This window comes from Corvus hawaiiensis, chromosome 1 (genome assembly GCF_020740725.1).
Source record: "Corvus hawaiiensis isolate bCorHaw1 chromosome 1, bCorHaw1.pri.cur, whole genome shotgun sequence".
In the NCBI taxonomy this organism is placed as follows: domain Eukaryota; kingdom Metazoa; phylum Chordata; class Aves; order Passeriformes; family Corvidae; genus Corvus; species Corvus hawaiiensis.
The window spans coordinates 88,841,906-88,869,826 of record NC_063213.1 but is presented as its reverse complement, the minus strand read 5'-3'; the positions used below and the strand labels follow the sequence as shown (position 1 = coordinate 88,869,826).

General features: G+C 39.7%; 1 protein-coding gene across 14 annotated transcripts in view; it reads right to left on the bottom strand.

Moving 5' to 3' along the window:
- The window catches only part of FHOD3 (formin homology 2 domain containing 3), a 377,929-nt gene that overhangs the window by 168,343 nt on the left and 181,665 nt on the right, over positions 1-27,921 (bottom strand). For all 14 annotated transcript variants that reach the window (XM_048312850.1, XM_048312857.1, XM_048312923.1 and 11 more), the window contains exon 5: positions 20,799-20,904. In XM_048312850.1, the coding sequence (XP_048168807.1) occupies positions 20,799-20,904 (106 nt within the window). The remainder of the gene's footprint in view (positions 1-20,798; positions 20,905-27,921) is intronic.

Sequence of the window (27,921 nt, the reverse complement as noted above, 5' to 3'; positions counted from 1 at the left end):
CTAAAACCGAATGAAGGCATATGAAAACATGTGAGCAACACCTGTAATTTCTCACTTTAAAGAGGCTTAAATGAGACAACATGAGATATCAAGTAATGGTTGCTTGTTGCAGTCTGCATGACTTATCAGCACTCAGTGCTGGAAAGCAGGATTTTGTGTTATGGGACCTGTCTCATTCAAAGTAGGAAGCCTGTCAGAACAGAGGGTAACATGAACACAGCACTAATAACACAAATTTAATTTCATGATGATTTATTCTGGGACTTTTTTTTAAGTACAATAGAAAGGTCTGAGGTAGAAAGTCAGCTGTCATTTTTACAAGTCACTTTTTGCTTAAGGGGGATCCAAGACTGCTAGATAAGAGCTTTATTTTGAGACCAAAAATTTAGTAATTCTGACACAGAGAACACCAATCATACATATAACCCTGGAGAAGTAGTCCACAACTCTACAGCCAGTACAGTGCTAGCTGCACTATCCTATGAAAGAAAACCACACTGAAAAATGGTAGGAACCAATGGACTTGCCACTGTATTAGGAATACCCACAGGACAACACCACCTCTGATTCTTAGGAGGCAAACTTGAAACAGTTCAAACCTGAAGGGGCAGAATGGGTTAGCCATGGCAATAAGGATGGCAGGAAGGGCATTTTGCCTTCTTTCCCAGTCAACATCTGTAATGCACTAGAGAACTTCAATCACTTTGGATTTTGCATCTCAAAAACTTGAATAGAACTGGATTCAAAGAATGGGTGTCAATTTTCCTTTGCCTTGAGCAACGAGATTCTATTTGATACATTGCTCCTGAAAAGAGTTCGATGTCAAATAAAATGGAACCTAGCTGCAATCTGTATCTCACAACACATACTAATAACTTAATCTGATAAAGAAAAGCAAAACTGTAACAATCTTAATCCTGCTTCACATATGAGTACTTAGAAAAAGGTATATGAATTCCTGTGTGTATCTACCACCCCCTTCTCTCTGATGCACTCTAATACAAATATTACGCCTATTATGCATTGTGCCATTATTTTGAAAACATTTACAAGTTCATTGGCTTGCTTTAGATGAATTCAACACTTTCTTCCCAGCAGTCATCTCTCAAAGTATCAGCTGGCTTTAGGTACCTAAAGTGATTCTCTGGCTACTCTCCTGAAACATATGAATAAAAACTGGGCTTTTCTCTTCACGGTTTTCTTTAGCAGTCTGTCTCTGTCAGTTGCCCAGTGGCCCTAGGGAACTTACCTTCTTCATTTAGCTGTGTTAGGTGTACAGTGTTGAAAAGCATAACTACTTCATCTCTATTCCTTTTTCCAAAGAAGAGAAGAAAAATATTAACTGAGACATTCTTCCCTTTCTCTACCCAGTCTCTAATGTGGCACCTTCTGAGAAATAACTCCAGAAACACAGTGACAGCCCACATGCCCATAATTCGAGCACCTCCCTAAGGCAGCAGACTAGTAGAGGAGTCAAACAGCCACAGTGCTGCTTCCCTGTGCTGAAAAACACAGGTTGGGTCAGACTGTGGCAACAAAATGAAGAGACAAGGTCAAAAGGGTGGTAGTTATTACTGGAGATGTGTTCAAGCTGCGGCAACCAACCGCTGCTCTGCTCCATCTCTTTTGGAGCAGCTGCAAAGAGAGTTCTCCAGATCACTTCCCAGCAGTCCTTCCCATTTCCACCACTGCAGTCTCCTCCTCATCCAGCAGCAGAAAGGGCCCTGGTCCTCAAGCAGCATAAACCAACCCCAATCACAATGAAGAGAAGTCTGAAGTGTTAGAAATACTGAATGGTTTGGCTTCAAAAGGAATTTAAAGATCATCTTCCACTACCACCGGCATGGGCAGGGATACCTTCCACAAGGTTACTCAAAGCCCCATCCAACCTGCCCATCAACAGTTCCAGGGATGGGGCATCCACAATTTCACTGGAAAACCTGTTCCAGTGCCTCAGCACCCTCAGTAAAGAATATCTTCCTACTATCTAATCTAAATTGACACTCTTTCAGTTTGAAGCCATTTCCCCCTTGTCCTATCACTACATGCTCCCATAAAAAATCCCTCTCCAGCTCTCCTGTAGGCCCTGTCTAGATACTGGAAGGTGCTCTAAGGTCTCCTCAAAGCCTTCCCTTCTCCAGACTGAACAATCCCAGCTCTCTCAGCCTGTTTGCATAGGAGAGGTGTTCCAGCCCTGACTATCTTCATGGCCCTACTTTAAACTCACTTCATCAGGTCAACATCTTTCTGGCGTTTGGGGCCCCAGAGCTGGATGCAGCACTCCAGGCGAGGTCTCATGAGCAGAAAGGCAGAATCATCTCTATTGACCTTTTGGCCACACTCCTTTTGATGAAGACCAGGACATGGTTGGCTTTCTGGGCTGTGAGTGCACATTGCCAGGTCATGTTGAGTGTGTTCTCTATGCATGTTTGAGAGAATACTGTGAATATATAATTTTGCCTACAAACTTAAAAAAAAAATATATAGAAAAAGGAAATATAATAGCACAAGATTTTACAGATGGTCAGATTGAAACAGCTGGAGTCAAAAGTGCCTTACTTGAAATCAACCCCCTGGGCCAGTAACAGCAGGAAGAAACCAAAGTCGTCTAGGTCATGTCACTGGAGCAAGAATTCCACTTGGCACTCTGAAATAGCCAGTGCCGTCACTGGAAGATGATTTCCCTCTCCCACTCAATGGAGCCACTTAACTTTGTACTGCTGCAGCTGTTTATGCATGCCCATGAATAAATGGATCAAGAACTGAAAGAATTTCAGACCCAACAAATTAATAAGAAAGCAGTGAATTTAACACATTCTAGACCAGTGGAGTGGACGGTGTGGAATATGGGAACAGACAGCAATAGCACAGAAGGACAGGGAGGGAATGACATTTTGTTCTGCTCTTTTGGAATAGCAAACTAATGTTTTCCCTATGCTCTTCCAGCTGGAGTAGAGGCAGCTGAGGCTGTCTTTTCACTGACAGACATATATAATAGCCTGCACTATTGCAAAGACACGCCAAATGAAATCTTAGTGCCTGTTACTGTGGGAATATTGCTTTGTAAAAGCAAAGCTGTCTCTATGATTTTGATTTGCTGGATCTTATCTGCTGGCAGTAATGGTGATGTAAAGAACGTGTGAATCATCAAGAAGAGGAAATTAAAAACTTAAATTTTCTTTTCTTTGACTAAAAGCTCTCTGAATTTCATTTGACTGGAAAAATAAGACAAAAAAAAGAATTTCCAAAAATACAGCATGCAATGTTCTTCATTAGCAGCAAGAAGAATATAGATTTAAAATTCTTTAAAGTTATTAGCGCATATGAAAAAGGCCTCAAACACAATGTGGTTCTCATCGTGAACACAAGTGTTGGGGGAAAAACCAGAAATACCAAACCAAAATAATCGATCACTCTATTTAGAGAAATCACAGTCCTATGTACTGTATATAAAATATATAATAAGACATCTACTGGCATTTCATTATGTAGAGTCATGTGTTTCTGTTCTCACAGGATAACCAAGAAATCTGCTGTTTTAATCTAAAGACTTTTTTTTAAAACTTATAAATAAACATGAAAGAACACAATTGAGAAATGAGCTCTTCAGCTAAAGCAGCACTGCATTATCCTGATTATTTTTAACAAACTTCAGAGCATTTACATAAAAAAAGCTCTTGTGTTTCACGGTTTCTTTTGAAAAGAAAAGTGGCCAGTAAACGTCAATGCAACATGGAGGAAAAATAAAGATTACTTTTTCAATATGAACATATTTATCAAGACTGCTGTGTTTTTGTTTGCTTGAACATTACAAGAGACAAGCAAATAAATATGGAAGACTTGGAAGACTCTTATTTTTAATTATTTAAAATTCTGGACCAAAGTTGTGTTTTACACACATGTTAAAACTTAACTCCTATTCACGTCAGTACAATAAACAAAAGCACAATCAAGCCCATCAGATCCTAATCTAGTTTGAAATAAAACTTTGTAAATTACTGCTGGTAAGAACCATCCTGGTTTACAACATTTAAAGGCAGAACTGTGGGACTTGGTCGTGATGCACACACCTCATGCCTTATGCAGAACCAGCTCTTTTAAAGGTAATTTGCAATCAGAAGAAACAGTTTTTCTTGCACCATCACCTTACAAGGAGCAACAACCTGTTAATGTTATAACTCCACAGCAACCTGTTTATGTTTTAACTCCACAGCAACCTGTTTTAACTACAAGCTCAGGTTTGGAGTGATGTCATTAGCAGACAATCTCCTTCATGCTTCTTGGTCTTTTGACTACAGAGTAAAACTTAGAAATATTATACCTCTTCCATGCAGAAATCGTTCTGAAAATGCAGACAATCCAGCACATTTTATTTCTAATAATTCAAGGTTATGTAAGCTTATCTTACAACTTAAAGCATTGGTGTCCACCATGCTCTCCCTCACTTATGCAGGCAAAAACTGCTACTGAAAACACATGCTGAGAAAACCAGCAACCTAGCTATAAATAAGTATCCCAGCAGCTTACTTTCACCCTAATTCATAGGTATGTTTAATTCAAAAGCCAACATCATCACTGCCATGCCCCTCCATAGGCTTCAGGAGAAATAAAATTTTAAGGCACTGTGTCAGAACCCATGTAGTGGTTACAGTGCTGAAGCTGTGCTCAAGTATGGATCATTCCCCCTGGATTCACTATGATTTGGTGCATGGCTCTTCACAGTCCCATGTACAAAGGCGTAACACTCCTCTGCTTCCCTGACAATTGCAAGTGCAGAATGGGGGAAGAACCCATAAATCAAAGAGAGAATATGTGTTGCCTTATTCATATTGACCATAGCAAGAAATTTCAGATTCTTGAGAGTAACCATGAGTTATTCTTCAAGTACTCATGGGGTACTTGAGCATTTCACATTTCAGTATCCTTACAGTTTATGAGGAATAAGGAGCTTCAGTCTCTCAAGTTCACACTGCTTTCCTGGCCCAAATATATCATATACATCTATCTATCTATCTATCTATCTATCTATTTATCTATCTATCTATCCGTGTTGTACTCGGTCTTGTCTGAAACAAGCACATGATGTCAAATGCCAGTAGTGAAATATTTTAGGATAGAGAAAAGCTCAAACAGAAGCCCCAACATATCTTTTTTTTCTGCCACAACCTTTGCAAGGGCATGCATCTTAGAACAGCCCTTTCTGGGTAACCACAGGCAAACATCTGTCTGATTGTAACCAAGCAATATATTCTGATACACATCTGGAAGAAGCCTGTCAATACTTCCACTACAAGTTACCTCACATGAAGTTCTAATACACTGGGGACAGAGGTCATTAAAGATCAATGGTTGATCTCTGTGGTAAATGAAATATCATATAAAGAGTGCAGGCCATGACTTCCTGAAATGCATTCAAATAGGCATTCAAAAAGGGTTTTCTCAGCACCCTCTGGAAAACACTCCCAGAGAGGACTCCACGAACACCTGTAGTACTTTCTCAAAAATATAGGCGGGGTAGGTTTTTTTAAAATCTATTAGACAGCATTTTAAGAGCCTTGCATAGCTCTGGACCAAGCACAGTTGCATAGGAGGACTAAATAGGGAATGCCTGTGAAAAAAAGCTCAGGAGGGTTTACATGCACTCCATAATAACTGATTTGGCACCAACTGTGCAGGCATACAAGGTGTTTTCCAACAAGGCTGTTAAGCCCAAAGTCCTGACCAGGTTGTGGTTGAGCTGCCCCTGTCCATGGTACTCAACCAACCTGCCCTGGGCCAACATAGGTCGCTGTGTGCAGAGAATTTGGCTTTTGGTGGCACATTCAACCACTCTGGTTGCCAGGTTTGGAAGACACACACTATGGTTTTGTTGGCAAAAAGCTGGCTTTGCTGGCGTAGTTTAGTGAATAGGATTCATGCTTGCTCTCCTGAAAGACCTACTCAGGTCTTCCTTCAGTGAGGCAGTGAGGCTAAAACCCCTTTGAAAAAACACTTCTGTCATCTTTGAATGCCGGTCATGGAAAGTGACCAAGCTCAGCCTTTGGCAATGCATGGCTTTGGGTATGATTCAGTTCCAGTGGAACGCAGTAGAGAACACAGGACTTTTTTTTAACAAGTCCTGTGGGGCAGGCAGACCCCTGTCCTGACCAGTATGATAGTCCCAAGTACGCAAGGACAGTTGCACGTCCTCATCAGAGATTGAGGAGAGCTCTGATTTTGCAGGTGGTCCAGAGGTCTTTCCCAACTTGTTCTTTTAGATCCTTCCCAACTTGCTTTTTCAGAATCAGCATGGCTAAAGGTATGTATCACACAAGGGTGGTTGTTTCTATAGTGTGTGTCCAGTTAGCATAAAACATTACAAACTGGCTCCTAATCTTATGTTCTTTCATGCATTCCATTTCCTACTTGTCCTTAGAGACCTAGGGAAAGGTGACATTCACAGGACATAACTTTGACACCAAATACAGGAGCTCAGTCTTCATGAGCCCTTAAAATCAAAGGGATAGTCTTGCCCTTTTACCAGGTGATTCAGGGAACCATTACACCCACTAAACACATAATGGTGCCATGGTTTTTGACTATAAGCACTGACTATGCCCATCAAATACAACAATAAACATGTCGCATCATCAGAATTTCTAAAGCCTGAAAACGTGAAGTTCAGGTGTTTATGCTCTCTGACTTTTGAGCTCGGAAGCAGAATGATGGGGGTTTATGTCTCTTTCTTCATCTCATCCCACCTCCAAATACATACCAAATGCAATGGAAGTCACTGAAGGACAAATACTTTCCTTAAAGCTAAATATAAACCAGCTTATTCAACCTCTTCAAGGAGAGACAGATGAGGTCATTGAGGGAAATGACCACCAATATTCAGACCAAGACTCTCCATCATCAATGGGTTTCTTGTCTGAACTGAGGAAGCATACAGGTCCGAAGTGGTTTCTGCCAAGTTCCCTCAACTGGCCTTGAGGAAGAATTCCAATTAAAATGAAATAAATTACATCAAATACTCAAGCCCCTCCATGTTAAGCTGTAAGTTCAGACACACACTCATGACCTCAATGAAAAAACATGAGAAGCAAAAGATAACAGGACATATCAAACAAACTACTAATCAGGGAGCAAATCCAGTTCAGTCACAAGGGTGTATTGGGTTCTCTCCTGCTCAAGGAGTCCACCTAACTACCTGAGACAAGGTAACTGGAAATAGGTGAGACAAATTCTCCCCTAAAAGGGATTAGTTGATACTTCCTACATCTTTATCTTTCATTATATATTCCAAAGGATTGATATAAAGGCAAGATTCCAACAGACATTTCTGACAAACATTTACTTCTCCATCAGGTCTTGCTCTACTAATTCATGATGAAGATACTACACAATAACTCAACATTAAAACACTGTATTTAAAATAAATTAAAAATAGGTCAGTTCTTTGTATGCAAAACCCAAACAATTACACTCTCAGTGTAACTGGTTTAGTAGTTACCCCATCAAATCACATTACTACAGCTAAAGACCAGAGTAAAGCAACACAAGCGATTTCATGCTTCCAGCCAACAAAACACTCGTTTCCTAGGTATCTTCAGCATTTAAAGTGAGCCATCATCAGCCTCATGACACAGAAACTGAAGGCTCCCTTCATATGGGACAGTCTGCTTGTTTCTAAAATGGCCTGTTAGTTCCCATGAAAGCACTCCAGGGTTTAGTTGTCCATAATTTCCTCAAGTGTTAAGTTTGAACTGAAACTTTGTCAGTGGTGTTTGAAAGACAACACCTTCTTTTCTTCATGGAAAATTTCCAACACTTATTATATTTGCGGTGGGTTTCTGAAAGGCAGGAGGAAAAAGAAGGAAGAGAACTTTTCACTGGAATTGAAAATATTTTTGGAAAGATGAATATTTTGGGAATTTGAGCTCTTTGGAATACTCAGAAAAGTTATAACCTCATGTCAGTGAAGAAGTTCATACAGACAACATTGAAATGTGCCCAAACTTTGTGTGATCATAAGGTTTTGAAATAGCTGTTGTTTGACACTTGTAACAGACTCTACTGAACATATGCAATCAGCTGAAACCTCTGTATACGCCATTCTTGAAGCTCAAAATATCCCCATAATGCTCCCAGCTGCTGCCCTCCAAGGAAGGCCAAGGCATTCAAAGTAAGAGCAGCAGCTTGTGAGGGTTTTTGGTTTTGTTTTGAAGAACTATCTTGTTACTCAGATGGTGAGAAGAATTCTAATCTGAACGCAGAAGGAAATAAAATTTAAACCCAGAGATGTTCACGGAAATGACAGAGGGAGGAACTCTGACACCTGATGAGTGTCTGAGAGTTATGAAAAGAGATGAAGTGACTAGGATGAATGAGGGAAATAATGAGAAAGACTAACAGCTATTTGGCTGGGGGAAATGCACAGATTAGGGCTGATGTGAGTGATGTTGAGGAAAGAACTGTAGAGAAGATAAGATACCAAAGCTTGGTATCTTATCAAAGCTTGACTACACGCTTGATAGTGGCACTGCAACACTCTCCCTTATTTGTTTGTCTCAGATCAAAATCAGGGTTTTACTGACACAGGAGTTTGTGTCCCACCACTAAGAACTGGAACAAGTAATTCAACAGTAGTAGAAAAAAATTAATCCAAAACAATAGCAAAATATCAACCTTCTCATACCCATTTTTCAGATGAACACATTCCTCTGTCAAGTTCATTACATGATCAGTGGTGTCAGAACCCAGGACAGACAGTGCAGAGGTGGGAAGATGTGATGGAAGGAAAAGGCATTTAAGACAGCTTAAACTGGTGAAGAAATTAATGTAAAAGAAATTATGAATGTTGTTGAATGGATTGATGATGTAAATAAACTGATAGACTGATGTAAGTTAAAGGAAATTGATGTGAAAAGCATGAAATAGAGAAAGATCAGAGAAAGAAAACTAGGAGAGACTGGGCAAGAGTCTGAATAGAAAAAGATCCCTAAGAGTAAAGATTAAAAATGAATAAATAGGAATACCATATCAAGTTTGAAAAAACAGCCCAAGGACAATCTTCAAACCAGAACTTAAGAGTTACTGAATCTCTCTGAATGCAGAATGTGTTTTCAAGTGCCTCATTTTCTTATCTGCTACACAAAGATAATGCTGCCCTTTGAGCTCTTGGATAACATCTAGTGACAAACCACAGAAAAATCCATGAGGAAAACAAACGTTTTGTAACAGAGCTTGCACAGCATGAAATAAATTGCAAAGCCTGGGGAAGGACTGCTGATAAGAGCAGCTATTTAAAAGGTGTTCAGTAAGTGCGCAGGTGCGATGGTGCTCATTGGCTGAAGCAGAGCAGCTGAGGAAGAAGCTGTACCACTTTGCCATCAAAGGCTGGTTCAGCTGCCACACAAAGGGGGCAAGCATGTCTGCAAAGTAAGATCAGACAGTTATGCTTAGTTTTCAAGAGTGTTCTTTATCAACCTTAACAGTATTCTCAGTGCATTTGTCCATAATCATCTTAGAAAAAAAGAAACAAACCCCAAACATTTATCACAAGCACATAAAAAAGAATATATATTAGCAATCAATATATATAGTTCATACACAATACAGTCAATGTTTCCATCATTGATATTGACCTAAATACTAAAGCAAGCTTATGGTGACCCACTACTGAATTTCAGGAATGTGGAAACCATGTTTAGAAGTTGCAGCTTTAAAAGCAGAATTTTTGCTCAGTGAGTGGATTTTGCCTGAGTGAAAAACAGTGTCTGCTCCCAAGACTGCTCCGTGCATGCTGGGGTAGGGTACTGAGATTGGGAACACCGGGGGCAAAAGTCTGCAGACAGGGACCCTTGTCACTACAGATATTTGATCCTCATCAGGAGTACGTGCTGTGCAACCCTGCTGTACCCCAAGCCAGTTTGGGGCATAAGTCTAAAAATCACAGAGGTGTCTCTGAAGAAGGGAATTGGGAGGGCAGGGGGAGGGACAGAGAAGGTAAGAGGAAGTTGAGAGCCTTGTTTAGGCTGGTGATAACACATAGAAGGAGGAAGGTGAAGTAAGAGGAAGCAGGATATTGCCCAGTATTGGCAGAAGTCCTTTAAGACCCCACCTGTCATTTAAATAAACCTACTTAAAACACACAACAGATACAGCATATCCTGAGTAGCACTTCAGTGACTCAAGTCAATGTGCTGTAACACCAGAGCCATCCGATGGCACTCCTCACAGCACACAACAGTATTTTTAGTGTTTCTTCACTTCAGGGAACCCAAAGCACTTATAAGGTCATAGGACAGAAGAATATTTGTTTTCGAACTGTAAACAAATTAAAGAGGCAAAGGAAAAAAAAAAAGGCTTATTTTGCATAGCACCTACATCAGTAAAGTCTCCACTAAATTGTCTGGGAAGAAACGTCAAAGTGATAAATTATTGAAAGACACACCCTAAACAACAGAGGTACTGTATTTTCAGCAGCTAGTGCAGGCCAGTGATCCTGTATTGCCTGAGTGCAGGAGGTAGGCATAGTCTCCTCTCCTGGCTGATAGCACAAGCTTTAGTGCCAAGAATTTACATGGAAAAAGCTGGAAATGCCTCACACAGTGAAAACAGAAAAAAAAAAATCCTTATTGTCTGACAATATGGAGAGAAAGAAATCATGTTACAATTAATAAATTGTGTATCAAACCCCACTTTTTGTAAAACTGTAGGAATGGGATAAACCTCTGCTTCCCCCCACTGCAGGCAGGGAGCCCCAAGTACAACTCTTCTCCCTCTGGCTTGCAAAGGGAAGACACAATATCCTGTCTGCCTTTACATGGCACCTTGAATTTGCTGCCTCACCCAGTCTGCTCAGCCCCTGCCTGTGCATCCACTGACAACCTTCACACACATGTGGGGAATGGGGGGTCACCAGCTCCCATTCTCCTCTTGTCACTCCAACACCACCATCAGTGTCTCCAGTCCTGTGTATGGAGGGAGGTGGACAGGGCAGAGGAAGAAGGTAGGAAGCAGTGCTGGCAGAAGGTAAACTGGTCCTTACACTCCATCACAAAGCAGCCAAAAGAGTTTCCCTCTTTTCTCATTCAACCCATGTACACAGGCACCTATTTTCTAGTTCTGCTTTCCTGAGGGGCACGTGCTGCTCCATTGGTGCTCCTTAGGGCTGCATAGAAGAACAAGCAAGCAGAAACCCTCCACAGCAGGAACAGAAACATTAATATTCCCATGTGTTCATAAAGATTATCCCTCACTGTCATCAGCCTACGAGTACTCTGCGGTTTTTCTTAGACACGTATGTATGAACACAGCATTTATGATCAGTTAATAATTAATACTGTGCTAGTACGTGCAAGTCCTATGGCTTAGCTTTTAAGTTCTTCAATCATCTACAATTTCTTATTTGATGGAGTAGTGATCAGAGACTCAAAAGCAGGTCACTGCCTTATGGTAACGAAAATAAGTATTTTAAGAGTTTACAGTTCACTGGTCCAGTTTTCTGACTGCACCTATGAGAACGAGACTGAGAGAAATCCATATGCATGCACCTTTGCAAGGATTCCAGACAGACAGAGCTAATATGTGACTTCAAATAATGTATCGGGATATGGAAATAACCTGAAGATGTTTGAAGAATCTCATTTTTGTCATGTCCTTATATCACACAATAATCACCTTCATGGAATAGCAGCCAGCACCTCTCAATTGTATTACATATTTGACTCTACCTCTCCCAATTGTCCTTTAAAGACTTTAATTTTCCCTGATTCTGTATCAGGATGGAGCACTCTGTGTGGCACCCTAGCAACTACCATCACAAATAACTGTGGAAGCCTGTAACCTCGAAATGAGAATAATCAAGCTCTATTTACCAACCATATTTTAACATGTTTTATGTGCATATATTCAATGCAAATAATTTATAGTGAAATTACCAGCAGCTGTATACTCTGTGCAATTATTCATGTCTGTGCAGGCTTATGAATGTCTTTTCTACATATTTTCGCCTTCTCTAATGAGATACTCTCAGGCTACAAGATTACTACAAAAAGGTAGAAATACTCTGTAATACACTCGTAATGAGTTGGAATCGGTACATTGTTTTCAAGGCTTGCTCATGAAGTTTGAGTAGTTAAAGCACAAAACATCCACAGTGGCTTTTAAGGCCCCTGGGAGTACTTCCCAAGTACTTACTCTTTGCTCAGTAGTTAAGGACGTGCATTTTTCATGCTCAGTTCCTCATTTTACATGGAGTCTGCATAGCCTGAGGTGTCACATTTCATGGGAATTTCACAAAGCATAAAAAAAAAATTACTCAGAACCCGAAGATTCATTTTCATAGAGACAGAAAGCAACTCAAAGGCTCCCAGCCTCTGTCGGCTTTAAAAACAAGGGAAATCCATAATTTTATGGTGATGTCATTACTGAATTCCATGTAGACCCTATATCCTCCTCATGAGCAGTCCCAACATGAAAGGCCATTTCATATCATGCGCGGAGCAAGGAACAGCTCCGTTTTTTTGTAGATGTGTAAATTACTATAGGGTGGTTAAACTTTTGAACTCAAATTTGCTTCGATGCCAATTCCCATCCCAGACTGGGAGGACTTGTACTGTACACTCTGTGTAAGGACCATCTGGCTCTGCTTCCAGATGGATCACACATCACAATCACATCCAGGGTTAAGGGAGGGAGGAGGAGGACAAAGGAGAGGGCAGTGCTTGCTCCAACAACTAAGGGAAAGCCTAAGGTTGTATTCAGTAGGGAACTCAGTGTAATGCGTGCATAGAACAAGCTTAATAAATATAGTTTTAAAATATGCAGATGAGAAATGGAGAAAGGAAATGCTAGAAGTGTAGAGTGGAAGGCAAAGAGGATGTTTTCCCTCTTTTTACGCTGCATGCTTCCAGTGTCAAGCTCTCCCAACTACCCCTGTACATGTAAACAAAAGCATTTAGTCTTAAAGAGATATTTGCAGAAGTGGAAGAGGATTCACCTACTGAGACAAGGAGGTTTAGTGCTTATATTATTAATTATGGAGATAGTATAATGTGCCCTTTTCTTCTGGTATAACAAAGAGCATTGTAACCTCATTGTTTCTAATCTAAAGGGTTCATGAATCAGGATCCTAAATCCATTTGTATTTTTTCATTTCATGGCTTTTCAAGAAGAGGCACATCTTGAGGTTTTTGCACATGTAGCAGAAAGAAGTACTGAGCCATCAGATATATAGGTCTGATTTTTCTGGGACTGTTACTTTTGATCTGAACTACAAGAACTGGTACCTATAATGCTCACTGATGGAAAACTGGCAGTGTAGTCCATTCCACAAAGGGAGATGGCATGGCTGCATCTCTGCCAGGCTGTACCTCAGCTCAGCAGTGCTACTCGTTAACAGCTACACTGATCTGCTACTGTTACAGCAGGGATGCTGCAACACGTGTATCCGACAATGAGGCCCGTGGAAAGAATATATATAGACCGATTTTGGTAGATATTTTCAGAGATGTTTATTTCCCCAGCCGCATGGCCGGGGCTCTGCTGAGGAACTGCTGCAATCACAGGACCCGAGGGTCCTTGCCTGGGCAGGGGAACACAGAACAACCAATGGGGAATGAGGCTGACCAGGGGCAGGGAAACCCCGTGCCTCCCCCCCAGGGCCCCTCTCCCAGGACCACATGGCAGGGGGAGGGACCCCAACATGCTACAAACTGGCTCACACAACTGTGGCTTGGTTTGGTGTGTTTTATTTGTAGGTTTTTTTCTAGTGGTGGTAGAAAACCTAGGTTGTATCTCCATGTGGAGCTGCCCTGTACACTGTGGGCATAGCAGCTTCCAGGTGGAGTTGCCATCTGTTGGTACGGTTCCATGGGAACTGTGGTCTGATGTCCAGCACAAAAATGAAGGACATGAATTTTGAAATGCCCACAGGACAAATGTCGAACTCTGATAAGCTTTCTGAAAGACTCGAGAGAAAGGTCAAAGAACTGAATTTACTGGGAGACTGTGCCAGCAAGTCTCTCTCAGAAGCAACACTCCCAAGTAATCAAGGTACAGGCACCCGATTTCTTTTTAAAGCTCAGGCTGTTACTGCAGCTACTTTGAGATCAAGTGATAAGTTTACATCATTTTAAAGTACTGCACATAAGAAGACAACTTGAATATGTGGAGACGTATACAGGAACTTCACAGCTGCATACTGATACCTGCAAACTGAAGGTTAAGAAAGTCAGGGAAGTTTTCATACTTGACTCCAAGAAAATAAAGAAATACAAAGGTAAGCCTAATAAAGTGTTGTCTATTCCTATTTACTTGGGGCTGGGATACTTTTCTACAGCTGGAATAGTTTAAACAGTTCTCCAGTTCACACTAAAACAGGAATATTGCAAAGGTATGCACAGTATTCAGTATTAGTTCCCTTTTCACTACTAAACTTACATTACTACCATCTGTTTTACTGCTGCAGTACCAACCAGCAAGACATGTCTATTTAGGATAGAAATAGCCTCTCACAGACTTTATTTCTATTTTTTTTGTTATTTACACAACCCCTGCTTCCCATATATACATTTACTGCAGAAGAACGTGCTTCTCTATGCTAAATGCTTTGTAATACCTAACCTTTAATGCAAAAAGCCAAAGCACATAATTTATCAGGTTGAGGGAGGAAAGTTCAAGAGCACTGGAAACATTCATATCCTTGTAAATAACAAGGGATCTTTTTGATTAAAAGAGCCAGCCAATTCCTGGAAGCAGATCATCCCCCCGTTACAGAGAGCACACTTAGAAGTCCCAAGCATTCCTAGTAGCAGTTGGCTCAGTGCAGAAATGCCACCAGCTTGCTGATAACTTCATGCCTGGCTTTCAGAACGAAAGGGTTATCAGCAGCAGCTTCCACTGCCTGCTTGCAAAACCTCACCCTCACCTTCGACTTCCTCTAGCTCCTTGACATCTTCGGGCACACACGGTGTCCTGGTGACAGACAGTAACCAGATGGTCTTTTACCATCCAGCACTGAGTCGTTTCAAGAATTTAATCTGATTTCCCAGAATACTCAGCACAGCCCTTGGTTCCAAACTTGGCACGCAGGTGGGATCGCGTGCCTCTGGCTTTATAAATAGGCGTAACTGTTGGTGGCTTTGGCACATGTCAGTGTTTGAGCTGTTTGCCTGTTAGTTTGGAAAACCTGACCCCCTGCCTGGGCATTCATCTGTAGGTCTGACTGACTCTGGTGGCTCCTGTGCATGTCCAACAACCCTGTCAAACAGCTCAGTGCCTCCTAATTCAAACATCACAGTCACTTTCTGCTTTATAACTAGTAGCTCTTATGGTAATTTCTTTCCATTTTTTATTGTTGTCAGCTACACTGTACTGTATAATTAAAAGCACGTGCAAAATACAGATTTAGAATTACCTTGCTGCAATAGGAAGCTGAGGTTACTAAAAGGGTAACTACCCAGATACAGCTACATTCTTTCTCTTCATCCACTCCTTTGCAAAGGTTGGCTTCCATTTACCAGCTAGACAGGTGAGGAATCAAAATATTGCCCCATTCTTATGCCTCAGTGGGGGACTGGAAACTTTCAGGCTCCTCAGTTCTCACTGCTCTACCTTGGGAAGTCACTGCTCCTCTTGGGAACTTCTCCATCACTGGCAGTTCACATCTGTGCAAATTGCAGGTATCAGGCTTGAAGGAAACTGTTTTAATGGATCCCTCATAATTTAGGCATTTAAAAAAGATCAGAATGTGCCTTGGAGTTATGTTTCACATGTGATTTCAGTGTTTTAAGACACTCAGTTCTTTCTTATTTACATTTTAGAACTCATGTAGGACTTTTCTGGTAAAAGTTTCCCATAAAATTACTTAAATAAAGTCCTTGAAAGGTCTTGCAAAACCAGGCAAAAAATAAAATAAGAGCATTATTATATACTCATTCTATCTGCATGAAGATAAAAGCATGCTTGTACAAATGCAATTCCAAAACAAACAACATTTACTATTTATAAGGAAAAAATTGTATGGCATAATAATAAAGATGCTGTTCTATCAGACTGACAATGCTGTTGACTTTGTGTACAAACTTAACAACCTTTAATCCTCTTAAGTGGTATATCATTGTCCCTCAGAGTATGTCAGATCCCTCAACCAGGACCATTACCATAATCTTCTGTGCTTGCACCAGTATCTGTAGATATACACAGGACTTCAACACTTTATCAGAAGTGCAGAGTGTCTGTGACAGGACAATGGTCTACTGGTTCTACTGCATGTAGATGTTCTGCCCAGATTATTAAGTACAAATTATTGAAGTTTTGCCTATACTGTCCTTGGAGATATTTAAAGGATGTGTAGACATGGTGCTTAGGGCCATGGTTTCATGGTGGATTTGGCAGTGTTAGGTTAATGGTTGAACTCAATGATATTAAGGGCCTTTTCCAACATAAATGTTCCTATGATTCTACTTATCTTTAATCTTAGATTATATTAATGGTTTGTCATTTTACAGAAGAGGGGTTAACTTAAAGTACAAATACTACCTCAAATCATAACTCCTAGGCTCCTCCAAGCACTTGTTTTTCTTTATTTCTTCTTTAAAAAAAAACCCCAACACTAGAAATTCAAAACCACCAAATAAAATTGAAACCATCTCTCATCCAGACTTGACACTCAAATTCTTATTCTCCATATAAGCACACATCTCTCACTAAATCAGAGCTGCCTCCAAAAGCTGAATTTGACTCAAGCATAGTCTAGTATGAGCACTGACTGCTGTCCTGTTTTTCCCTCAGCCTTCGTTCCTCAGACCTTGCAGCAAGGTCAAGGCCTTTGCCTGCTCGGACTGGACACATGGCTTGTACTTTCAGACCACAAGAACAATCTCTAGCTTTCATCTAATTATGGACACTTCTACATACTGATCTGAATCCACAAGCAGGCAAATAGGGACCCAAGTACACAATTACACTGCAAATGAGGCTGGATGACCTTTTGACAACCTTCTCGTTTGATCTGAGGGGCAGACAGCACAGGATCCCCCACCAGCAGAACTCCTCACATCAGAGTGTCAGCAAAGTCATCCCTGAACCCTCATAGCTTACTTTTTCAATATATTTTTAAAATAATTAAGCCTTGGTCTACACAAGCTGCTTTTTTTTCCTCACCTTGCCAACAGCACTGGCTAAATTATCAGAAAAGGTGAAGGCTACCATGGCATTTCATGTGTTGCTTTCTCATTCTGTGCAAGGAACAGACAATTTCAAAATTATATCCAAAGAATCTTCAAAATTACAATAAGATTTACATTAATTTTCACCAGTTATGGACATAGTTATTACTTTTAACCCATTCCCATTTATTTTTGAATATTAAGGCAACATCCACCATATGGCAATCTTGTAACTGGGACAGAAAATTTTAACTTCTGTGCTACCAGTGAAGTTCTTCATCCTTATGGATCCTTATGGAAAAAAAGGAAGAGGGAGGAAATAACAAAAGGAAAACAATCCTGTTTTCATGGGGGGAAAAAAGTCCCTCAAACCATGATTTTTTTAGATGTCCATAATAATTAAAAGGAACATTGGAGAATAAATTTAGGCTTAAGAACTGTTACATAGGGAGGATCAAAAGCTGTTTCCTAAGCTAGTGTTCTAAAAAAGTAACCCTCGAGAGAAGCCCTGGCTAATGTTGGTTTCCAGTCTATAGGCTATATGCTTACAGCAGGGAACACTTTGGGAAAGGTACCGTCTAGTTCAGGGGACCTGAGCAGAAATAAACAGTCATTCCTTAGCACTCAACAATAAACTGTCTGGATTTCTCCGTGTTGTATGTAAAAGCCACGCTTACCTTCTCTTCACTCACCCATTAAAGTAACTAAAATTTTCATGACTCATATTTAATCATTTTTTGGCAGTTCAGGCTGGCTTGAACCAAATCAAAATCCCAAAGCAGAAATTTGTGACCAGGAAACATTAGAGTGAAACAACATGGACTTCAGAAAAAGGAAAGAAATGTCCTCAAGAGATAACTTGTCCCTGGAACTCACTGAAGCACCTACAGCTGTTAAGTATATGTGTATTTCCAGCCTGTTTTCCCTCCAAGGTACAAAGCTATTTCTTGATGAGTGCAGGCAAACAAGTTGATGTGAAACACTGGGAAATTGCTCAGTCAAGATGAGGGACAGCCTCATGTGGGTGAGTCCTTGAAGCAAAGGAGGCAATGCCATGCCTAAGGCTGCCACTTACTGTCACAAGCCCTGCAAGCTGAGTTAGTATTGCCAGAGGAAAAGAGTGAATAACACCAAAGGTGCTGGAGGAATGCAGCCAGAATATGGAACTTAGGAGAAATCTCGTCTATTTAGGATTTAGGTTAAATGCAATGAAAATAAGGAGAATATATTCCACTCCAAAAGGATCAGCAGAACAAGGACACCACAGCAAGAAGGCACAACATTTCTAAAAGAAGACTACATTTTACTTCTCAAATCTTCACTACTTAACACTAAGCTTAGAGCATACGGGACCACCTCTGTGCTAACTGTGATCTACCTTCAGTAAAATTTACTCACCTATTTACCAGTACTCCCGGTTTAGTAAAATGCAGCACTACAATAAGTACACACAACTGCCACAATAAAACTCCTAACTAACCACTATGATCTTCCAAAAGTAATAACCAGAAACACTGTTACATGACGTATTTAATGCTTCTTTTCAGCACCCTCCTCAATGCATTCGGATAAGATTGTTTGGCTATACTGTACTTCCAAACCTATCTTTATCTCATTGCATACGCAGACCTATTCAGAAAGTACATGCTGGCTCCTGGAACTGCAAACCACCTGATATAATTTTGGAGTTGTAACAAGCCTTGAACTTCCTCAAAGACAATCAAGACCAATTTTGGTTCTGAAATGAAGCCCACATCACACAGAAAAGTTGTATTATTGTACAAGATGCTAGGATACACTACCCAGAGAGAAACTTCAGCTTCACACAGCAGCAATGTGGGGAAAAAAAAGACCTGATTTCAGAAGCTACCCATCCCGAAAGGCATCTTCCTGAAATAATGTTTTTAGCTTTATGGCATACTTCCAGTTAGTTTTTTGTATTGTTGTTTTGTTTGTTTATTTGTTAGATTCATTTTGAACAAGCTGTAATCTTGTTAATAACAATGCAATGAGATGAGTTTCATTTGTATGATGCTGTGGACATTGGCACTAAGGCTCTGTTTTATCATTCATTGAATTCACTTGAAAATTTCTCATTTTAGATTATAGAACCAAGCTCTTGAGAGCCACAACAAGAAAGAGACCATTATATCTCCTTGAATGATGGATGCATTAGAATATGGGAGGGGAAGGAGAAGGGAAAGGCTCCTTGAATGAAGGCCAGACTGTCCCATACAGCACTTTTATTTTGCTTCTAGTCTGAATTTCCTGAGAGCATCTATGGCCAGTTTTCTCCCAGAAACTTTTTATTGCACATGTTTCTGTGTCCTTGTCTATTATTCAAGTACTTTTATGTGACTGCACAGCTACTGACATAGAACGTAATTTCTGTACCACTGGCTTGTTTCTTTTACACCTCCAAAAGCTGATCTTATCTTCAACGTCTCCACATGAAGCCCCACTTACTATTTGAATCCTTGCTTTCCATAATTCAGCATTTCTGGTTCTTACAAAATCCTTCTACTTGTTTTTGTATATTTTTTTTTGCTCCTCAATGTGTAGTTTGAGTTTTAGCAGTTAAATACATCAAAGCAACATTTTCAAATACAGCCATATATGTCAGTCTAAGAAAACTCGAATGAGCAATCTACCACAACTATGCATTCGTAAGCAGTCTGTATTTACTATGAGATCATCCAGCAGCAGAGATCCCTTGGAGTGACTGTTCTCCCCTCAAAATACTGAAGAAACTCTCCAAATTTACAGCCTAGATTTCCTCCAATTTACAGCCTAGCCTGGCTAGATGAAAAACACACACATCCATTTGGGCCACAACAGAGGAAATCACTTTCTAATCACATAGCACACCTTTTCCAAATCACTCTCCAAACCCTATCTCTGCCAGTTATCCTTGTAGTGCAAAGAACAGAACCTAAACCTCTCGTTACCTGCTTAGCTCCAAAATGTCAGACAGCCAAACATTGTTTCCAGCCAACTGACCCCTAAGGTATGACTTTCTCCCTGTTTAGTCCATGGATACTGCATGATATCCACAGATACTGATGATGCTGCATTCTGCTGCACCACAACAGAAAGAGGTGATACAAAAACACATTTCCCAACAGGGTGATGGAGCGGGCTGGGTGTTGCCCCTCTCTGTTTCCCGGGTACTTTTGAACTGTCTAAGCAGCATGGAGAAAACCCTCATAACCTGGGAGGTCAAGAGCCACACATCACTGCAAGAAAGGAGAGACACACAGCTCACAAAACTAGTCCTGCTGTGTCCAACCTGCTCACAGCAGCTCCTCTGTAAAAGATGACCGCACTCCAGGCAGTTGTTTTGTTCTGTGCCCTCTGACACAGTTATCCAGTAGAGGCTTTAGAAGGCCTTTCCTTTCTTAGAATTAGAGGTTTGCAGTATAATCTACAAGAAAAGGTGGGCAATGGGGAGACTATCAAGATTCCAAATATTCCAATTCATTCTGCTCACTGGTATTAATCTGCCCTTAATTTTCTTGCATAACATGAAAGAATCAGGACCAAACTGAGAAGCAAGTTCAAAGACACTTTACACAGCAAGTTGCTGCAGACCTGTGAGGGCTTCCAAGCAATAAAAACAACTTCTGGATGCATTTCCTTTACCTCTCAGGATGTAGTTCTGATAATTCTGGTCGGCTTCTGCTCCCACTTTGATTAAGCAAGTCAGACCTTCAGCAACAACAAACTCATGAACCAAGTCCTTGTCATCCTGTCACAGGAGAAAGGAAAAGCTGAATTAGAATTTTTAACGACAAAGAAATAGATTATATCATAAAGTAAAAACAAATGCATGCCTGAAACATTGATTCTATGTTTCATGTGGTGCAAGCAAGTTGATAAGCAAAATTATTATACAGAAGAACACAAGCAGAATTCTGAGCTTTAAAATCAGAATGAAATGCATCAATGCAAAGCAAGAAAAACAAGCTTTAACCTTTCAGTCAACTACAGAAAATTAAAATCTGCCTGACTTTTCTTTTTTTTTTCATTGAAGGCTTGCAGACATCCTCCACAATACTATAATCTCATCATATCACATAAACAAATATCCTTACATCCCTGAAGTGTCAGGATCTACAAGAGAACATCATCTCTATTCCTCAGCATGATTCAGTATTTTAAGTGTGTACACCAAAACTTTAAAACTGGTTTTATTGCAATGTAATATTATATTTATTAACATAATATTAACTCATTATATTTAGAATATTTAAAGTGTTAAGAATAAGAGCACTGGTAGATAATATGCCCACACTGTGATGGAAAACACAGCAAATACAAGAGAAAGTGTCACAGGAGTTGATACTTGCTAAAGTGACTCACTCTTTTTTCACCATCAGTCCTTCCCTCAGGGCAGGAGAATAATCCCATATCACAGGTGGAAGTGACACCAGGGAGAGGAGGGGTTTCCTGGGCCTTACATACCTAACTGCGATGCCAAGGGACTATAGAGCACCACATCTAAAGCTTGTCTACCCTTACAGAAGGCTCATGCAGACAAAGAAGCTACTAATAACTGGATTAAACAGCCCCTAATGAATTAGCCATGCAAATTAGGCACAAGACCAATTTAAGATCTTAATGGGAGAGAATTACTCTGCAGACAATCACAGTTGCTGAGTGCCTTCTTTTAAACAATCTTAATTTATGCTTTCATACACAACAGTGTAACAGACATAAATTCCAGCTTTCCAATAGTGCAGCCCCAAGAACCCAAGATCCATACAGTAGATTTGTTGAGAGTGATTTTTGAATTCATGGCAAACACTTAGAAAACTGCCAAGAGAAATAAAATAATCAAGCTCCTTTTAGTGTGACATTTCACTTACTTAGAGTTTTTTTCCACTGGACAGTTTATTTATTATGAATTTCCTTCTTTCGCCAGAGATAATTTACAATAATTCCTACGGTCTGACCAAATGGGATACTAATAATTGGAAGGTAACCTAGCAGTTTGTGAGAAGTTTAGAAATTATGAGAAAAAAAAAAAAAATCAGTTTCATGTTTTAGCTGGTCTAAGTTGTTAAAACAATTTGAAAAATATTTATCACATGATAAAAGTGATTTATCCTTTAAATAAAGTATGAAAGTATACAAAGTGGAAGCATGCAATCATACCCCACATCTTGGTGAAAGCATATCATAAAAGCCCAAAATACATAAGATAAAATTCACCTCTGCATATGCACCCTTGAGCTAAAAATAATTTTTATTTCTTAATCTCAATGTTTTATTTTTAAGAGTGCTGGGTTTTTTTCAGTAGATAGATAAAAGCCTTAAATAGTGTTTTCTGAAAAGCCAAGAAGTTTACAAACTCATATGTCAGACCAAGGCACTACAGATGCAAGCACACAACTTTTTGAAGACAAATTTCCTCTGTGTATTTTCACCACCAGGTGAGTGCTCCTTCCCATGCATCCCTTTGTTACATGTGTTTTTAACTCAAGGATACCTGAATAATTTCTTGTTCTTCAAGAATTTTGCATTTTGTTTTTCCTAAAACTCAAGAGAGGAAACATACCCATGGAATCTCTCAGCGAAGCTTAATGTAAAGTATATTAAGGGTTCAGGTAAACTAAGGCTATGTGTCAGGGTAACAAGGCTTTTCACAAGGACTTTGCATGTCTAGGAAGTTACTCTGTGTGCCAAGATCAGTGATTAAAAATTCCCTGCTACTAAAGAGAAAAGATGCCAAACCCAGAGTGGGGCAGTAGTGGCAGTAAAGGCAAGGGACTGAAGACAGGAGTACATAGAATTTAGGAAACTAACAGAAACTGGTGGAATTGTACAGAATCAAGAAAGCTGTGGGGAAAACACCCTCCAAAATAGTTTTTCAAAAAATCAGTTGAGAAACAGATGCATAGTTAGACAACACAGTTGTCTAATTTAAGAGAAATAACACATATAACAAATCAAATTCTTGAGTGAAATAATCACAATTTTTTCCAGATGGTAATGTTATCCTCTTTCAAAAACATTTCCTTTTTCTTTAAATAAATTTTCTTGATACTTGAGTATACATTTTGATTTTGCATCAAGTGTGTTTGAATCCTCCTTGAATTGAGGAAAAAAGGAATCTATTCTGTATGGACACACAGTGAAATAAAGAATACTGGAAAAACAGAAAAAAGTAGGAATAACTGTGGTCTGTGGATTCAGACATGTATTAATAGACCTACCATGCCTTTTTGGGAAAAATAAATGACATTTGGATGATGAAAAATAAATTTAAGAATCGTCCATATAGAAGAGAAGTTAACAGTAGTTCAGTTTCAGAGTCCTTCAGGTTGAACCCAAAAAAACAAAATAAATTTTTTGATAGCATTTAGCCATTAAGGGCTGCTGAAATTCAGTGAAAGATAAAAACTGAAACAGCCATTGTAACTTTAAGGTGTTCCCCATAACCTTAAATAGTGAATGCATATTAGTGCATCAGCTGGGGAAAAATTAGAAATTAGCATTTGATTGTCAAAATAAATCAAGCTAAAAATATGGTTTTATGTTGATTTATTTGTGTAGTTAGTTATTTAATTATTTATTTTTTAACACGGACCTTTCCAAAGCAAATTTTGAGTTGAAGTTCTCCAGGAATTTTTTCAAAGCAACCAAGTCACAGAGTCACCCTAAACTGAAAGGAGATATATTGCAGGGGAACAGCAGAGGAAATAGAGGGGATGAGGAACTCCAACCAGACTGCTTTTGGAAAGCACTGAATAAACAAATCAAACCTGAATTTAAAAAAGGCTTTTAAGGTACTTCTCCTCTCCCAAATAAAAGGGGAAAAAGAAGGTGTAATCAAGCAGAATACAAACACATCATGCCTTGGACATAAATCTCAACTCAGTACATTATCTATCCCATCCTGTATATACGATGAGAGGAAAGAAGCAAACATCTGGAATGTGCAGCAAAAGATGAAAGGCATGCAAGCCCATACGGTCTACATTGAAAGGAGAATGTTTACATCAATTTTGGCCTAGGATAATTTTTTCAGACCCATTAACTCACTGACTTGCCAAGTTAGGTGACCTCAAGAGTAAAGGCTACTCTCTAGCAGTGGTTAAGAGGTTCAGGTTTCCAGGAAGAGAGCATTCATTGCATAGAATATATGGCATGAGTGTGACAATGATACCTACAAGTATATGCCACACGTGTGTGATAACAGCTAGAAGGAGGCAGGGAAATGTTGCCATTTGCTATGGAAATGGACTCCTCTGCTAATATTGCAAAGATTTATGAGCCCTTAATCAGCAGGCATTAAGGCACTGATGAGAAAAACAGCAAAACAGGCAAAGCTCTCTAAGCTTCCTGCTAAGCTCCTGCCAACCATAAAGATTGTGCAGTGACACAAAGGCTGGCTACTTAAAGTCTTCATGAAAAGATACCATTGGCCTCGTCAGATAACTATATTTTGCTCGTTTATTCACAGACTTGAATTAGATCATGTCTCTTCCTTTTTTTACGCATCCCAGAGGAAGAAAAAACGAGATAATATATGTCTGTGCAATAGATGGCTATTTTTGTCCAATATAATGAAAAAGACACTATACTCAAACTGGTATATTAAAACTTGCTTGTGTGGTTGACAAAATGCACAAACCATACTTTTTCACCTCCGTAACTCAGACTAGCAACTAAAAAGACCCTACAAACCCTGTACCATTGGTTCCTGTGTCATTGGCAAAGCAGTGGGGGAGTTACTGTCTTCTTTCCTACACTTCTGTACCATTTGACATATTTTCTAAGGTAGTTTTGCGGGGTCTTACCTGAAGATGGAGACTGAAGATGTTTTCCTAAGGAACGGCACTTTGCAAGGACATGTTTTATCTGATGTGCAGCTTCCACATGCAAAGATAAATTGTTTATAGACTGTTTAAGATAAATCTTTCTGAAGTCTGCTATTTCTGTGGGCCATATGTTTGAAAGCTTCTACCCAAAGCATGATTATTTTTATGCCACAAGAAAGTTGCTTCATTTCCTAATAAGAATTGAGGTTTTGGAACATAGTTTCTCAAGAGGATTTTTTTTTTTTTAATCTAACAAGCACTGCTGAAAGCTTCATTCCAAGTATTTGGGGAAACTGGAATACTAAGTGAATATTCACACTTAGATATGCACATATGTATTTCTTTCTTACGTGGCTAACAGCTGTGCAAAGTACTGTCTTTCCAAGGAATCATAACACAAAACAAGATGCTTGTCTATAAGATTTCCACCAAGAAGAATCTCATTTTTATGTTTTGGGTTTTTCTCTCCCTGCTTTCCTTTAATAAGCTATCCCATTGTTTCTGGGTGCTTAAGCATTCCCATATTTAATTCCATCTTGTACAATTCTCTCCTGTATCTGTTACAAAGTTAAAGACTGCACATTTTATAATATTCATTTCTTTAAATAAGGAAAACCATTGGGTTCCCCAACCTGTGCTCTCCACATGACACATTACTAAGTGAGCCAGCAATCACATTCCATACTGACCAAACCTTCCAAAATGCACAAGTTGCTATGATCCAGCCTAAAAGTGAGAGCAGCACAGGCAGAGAGGAGAATCTCCTTGCTAAGCTTTGCCTGTGGGTTTATAAGAGGGATTGCATTCAAACTGAGCTCCAGAGGTTGATGCACTTCACTGTCTACTTGAGGAAGAGCTTCCCTCTCTGCTCTGTCACTCTACAACATCCCTATTAAGAGAGATTTAAACTCTGATTATCAGGTCAGCTCTGGTTTTGTCTGTAAACCAAAAATTGTACAAAGATATACTGCATTCACATTTCAACACTGTGATAATTCACCTAGGCAAAAGGTATGATGAATATTGCCAATTCACCGGGCACCATGACTATGAGGAGAAATATATACCCAGTTTAAAGTGGAGGAGCATTCTCTTCTGCAGCCTGAAATCTTTTGGGATACAGAATCCTACAAGCAGAAAGGGTGCAGCTCATTCAGACACTACCTGGCTCCTGAAATAAACATCCCTACTTTTCAAGAGAGAGAGCTAGTGAAATTTTGACTCATTGCTATGTTCATCTATGAAATAGTATGCTGGCAGAGTGCACTGTCCCCAGTCCACATTATTATGTCAGAGCAAGGTCTCCTTGGAAAGCCCTCTTCCTCAGATTCCCCTGCCAAGAGTACACACTGCTCAGCAAGGAAGCAGAACTGAAACAGAAACCCCAAATGATTATGTTCAACGTGAAAAATTAAAATAAAAAGGAAAAATACATAGATCAATACAATGCCAGTGCATTTTAGCCCTCCGAAAAACATAAAAGATGGCTGCACTCTTTAGAAGTTAGAGCACATTTTTTCTAACACGCCCCCCCCCCCCCCCCCCTTTTTTTTTTTTAATCTCCTGCAAAGTCAAGATAGGATCACAAAGTTCAGCTGGTTTTAGGAGGATTAAGGTTTAGGGATTAAGCTTCATTCATTTGGGGATGTAAATTAGCGGCAGAGGGACAGCAGCTGACTGGTGAGGAAAGGGAGGAAGGAGGAGGCAGGTCAAAGAGCAAACCATGCACGACTGCAGGCTTTTGCCGGCATAAATCTCAGATGACAATGTATCAGGCACTCCACCACAACAAAGTAAAATAAAGGAATATTGCCCAATATACTTCAAAATCTTTCTCTGTTACTAAGTGCCTAAAGGCAGAATGATAAAATCCAGGTTTCTATTAGCAATAGCATCAATGATGAGTAGGCCCTTGTTCCACTCTTCCTATACTTAATAGTGCAAAGAGAATAGACATAGATCTTTTTTCCAAAGCATTCCTTTGGCTCTGGCGGACCCTCACATAGACAAACAAAACCCAAATCAACCCCATACTTTGCCCCTAATTTGACTGCCCTGGGCAGCAGTAGCAATGTGGCAGCACAGGGCTATGACCATAACACATTTCCATGACCCGAGAGTCTTCATATCCACAGGCTCCCTGTATAATTTCAAATGCTTATACGATTCACCATCCCAGGAGCAATGGAAAATTAACATGCAATTCCTCCCAGCCGCCCTTTTGGCTGCCTACCTCTGCAACCCCAGTGACTACATTAGAAATATATCACAACTAAGCCTCCACAATAGTATTTTTAACTATAGCTACCTGCCTTCAGTATGCATCACATCTGCTGAAGTTACCAGCAAAATAATTACTCCCATTGACAAGACTAAAATGATGTAGTAATAAAAGCTATGTTGTGCTCTATTAGAAACAGAAATCCCAAAGCATTTCCATAGTCTAGCTTTTTTATTGGCTAAGCGACAGGTCGCATTTTACAGATCAAGATTGGCTTGCAATGTTTGCCATTAGAAAAGCTTGCTCTGGCTTGAAAACTGAGTAAACATAGTCAGGAAGTGATTGAAGGAGCACAGATCGCCAAGATATAATTTATAGTTACTTTCCCACACTTCAAGCTATAGTTCTGTCCTTTGGACTCCAAAATTATTGATATAATTAAAATCCTAGGTTGCCAATCCAGAAGTGCCTGATATTATCTAATTCAATTGTCACTGTTTATTTCAGTCCATTTTAAAAGCCAAGTCATCTATTGCAAACAAATCTGGAAAGAAATCATTCCAAAAACATACACACACGCACATATATACACACATCCATACATAAAGTGAGGTCCTACGAGTCTCTCAAGACTGTGTTGCCATTTCAACCTCAATTATTTATGAAGCTACAAAACAATTTTATGTACGGACCAGGTAAGCCAGTGGTTAACTAGGCA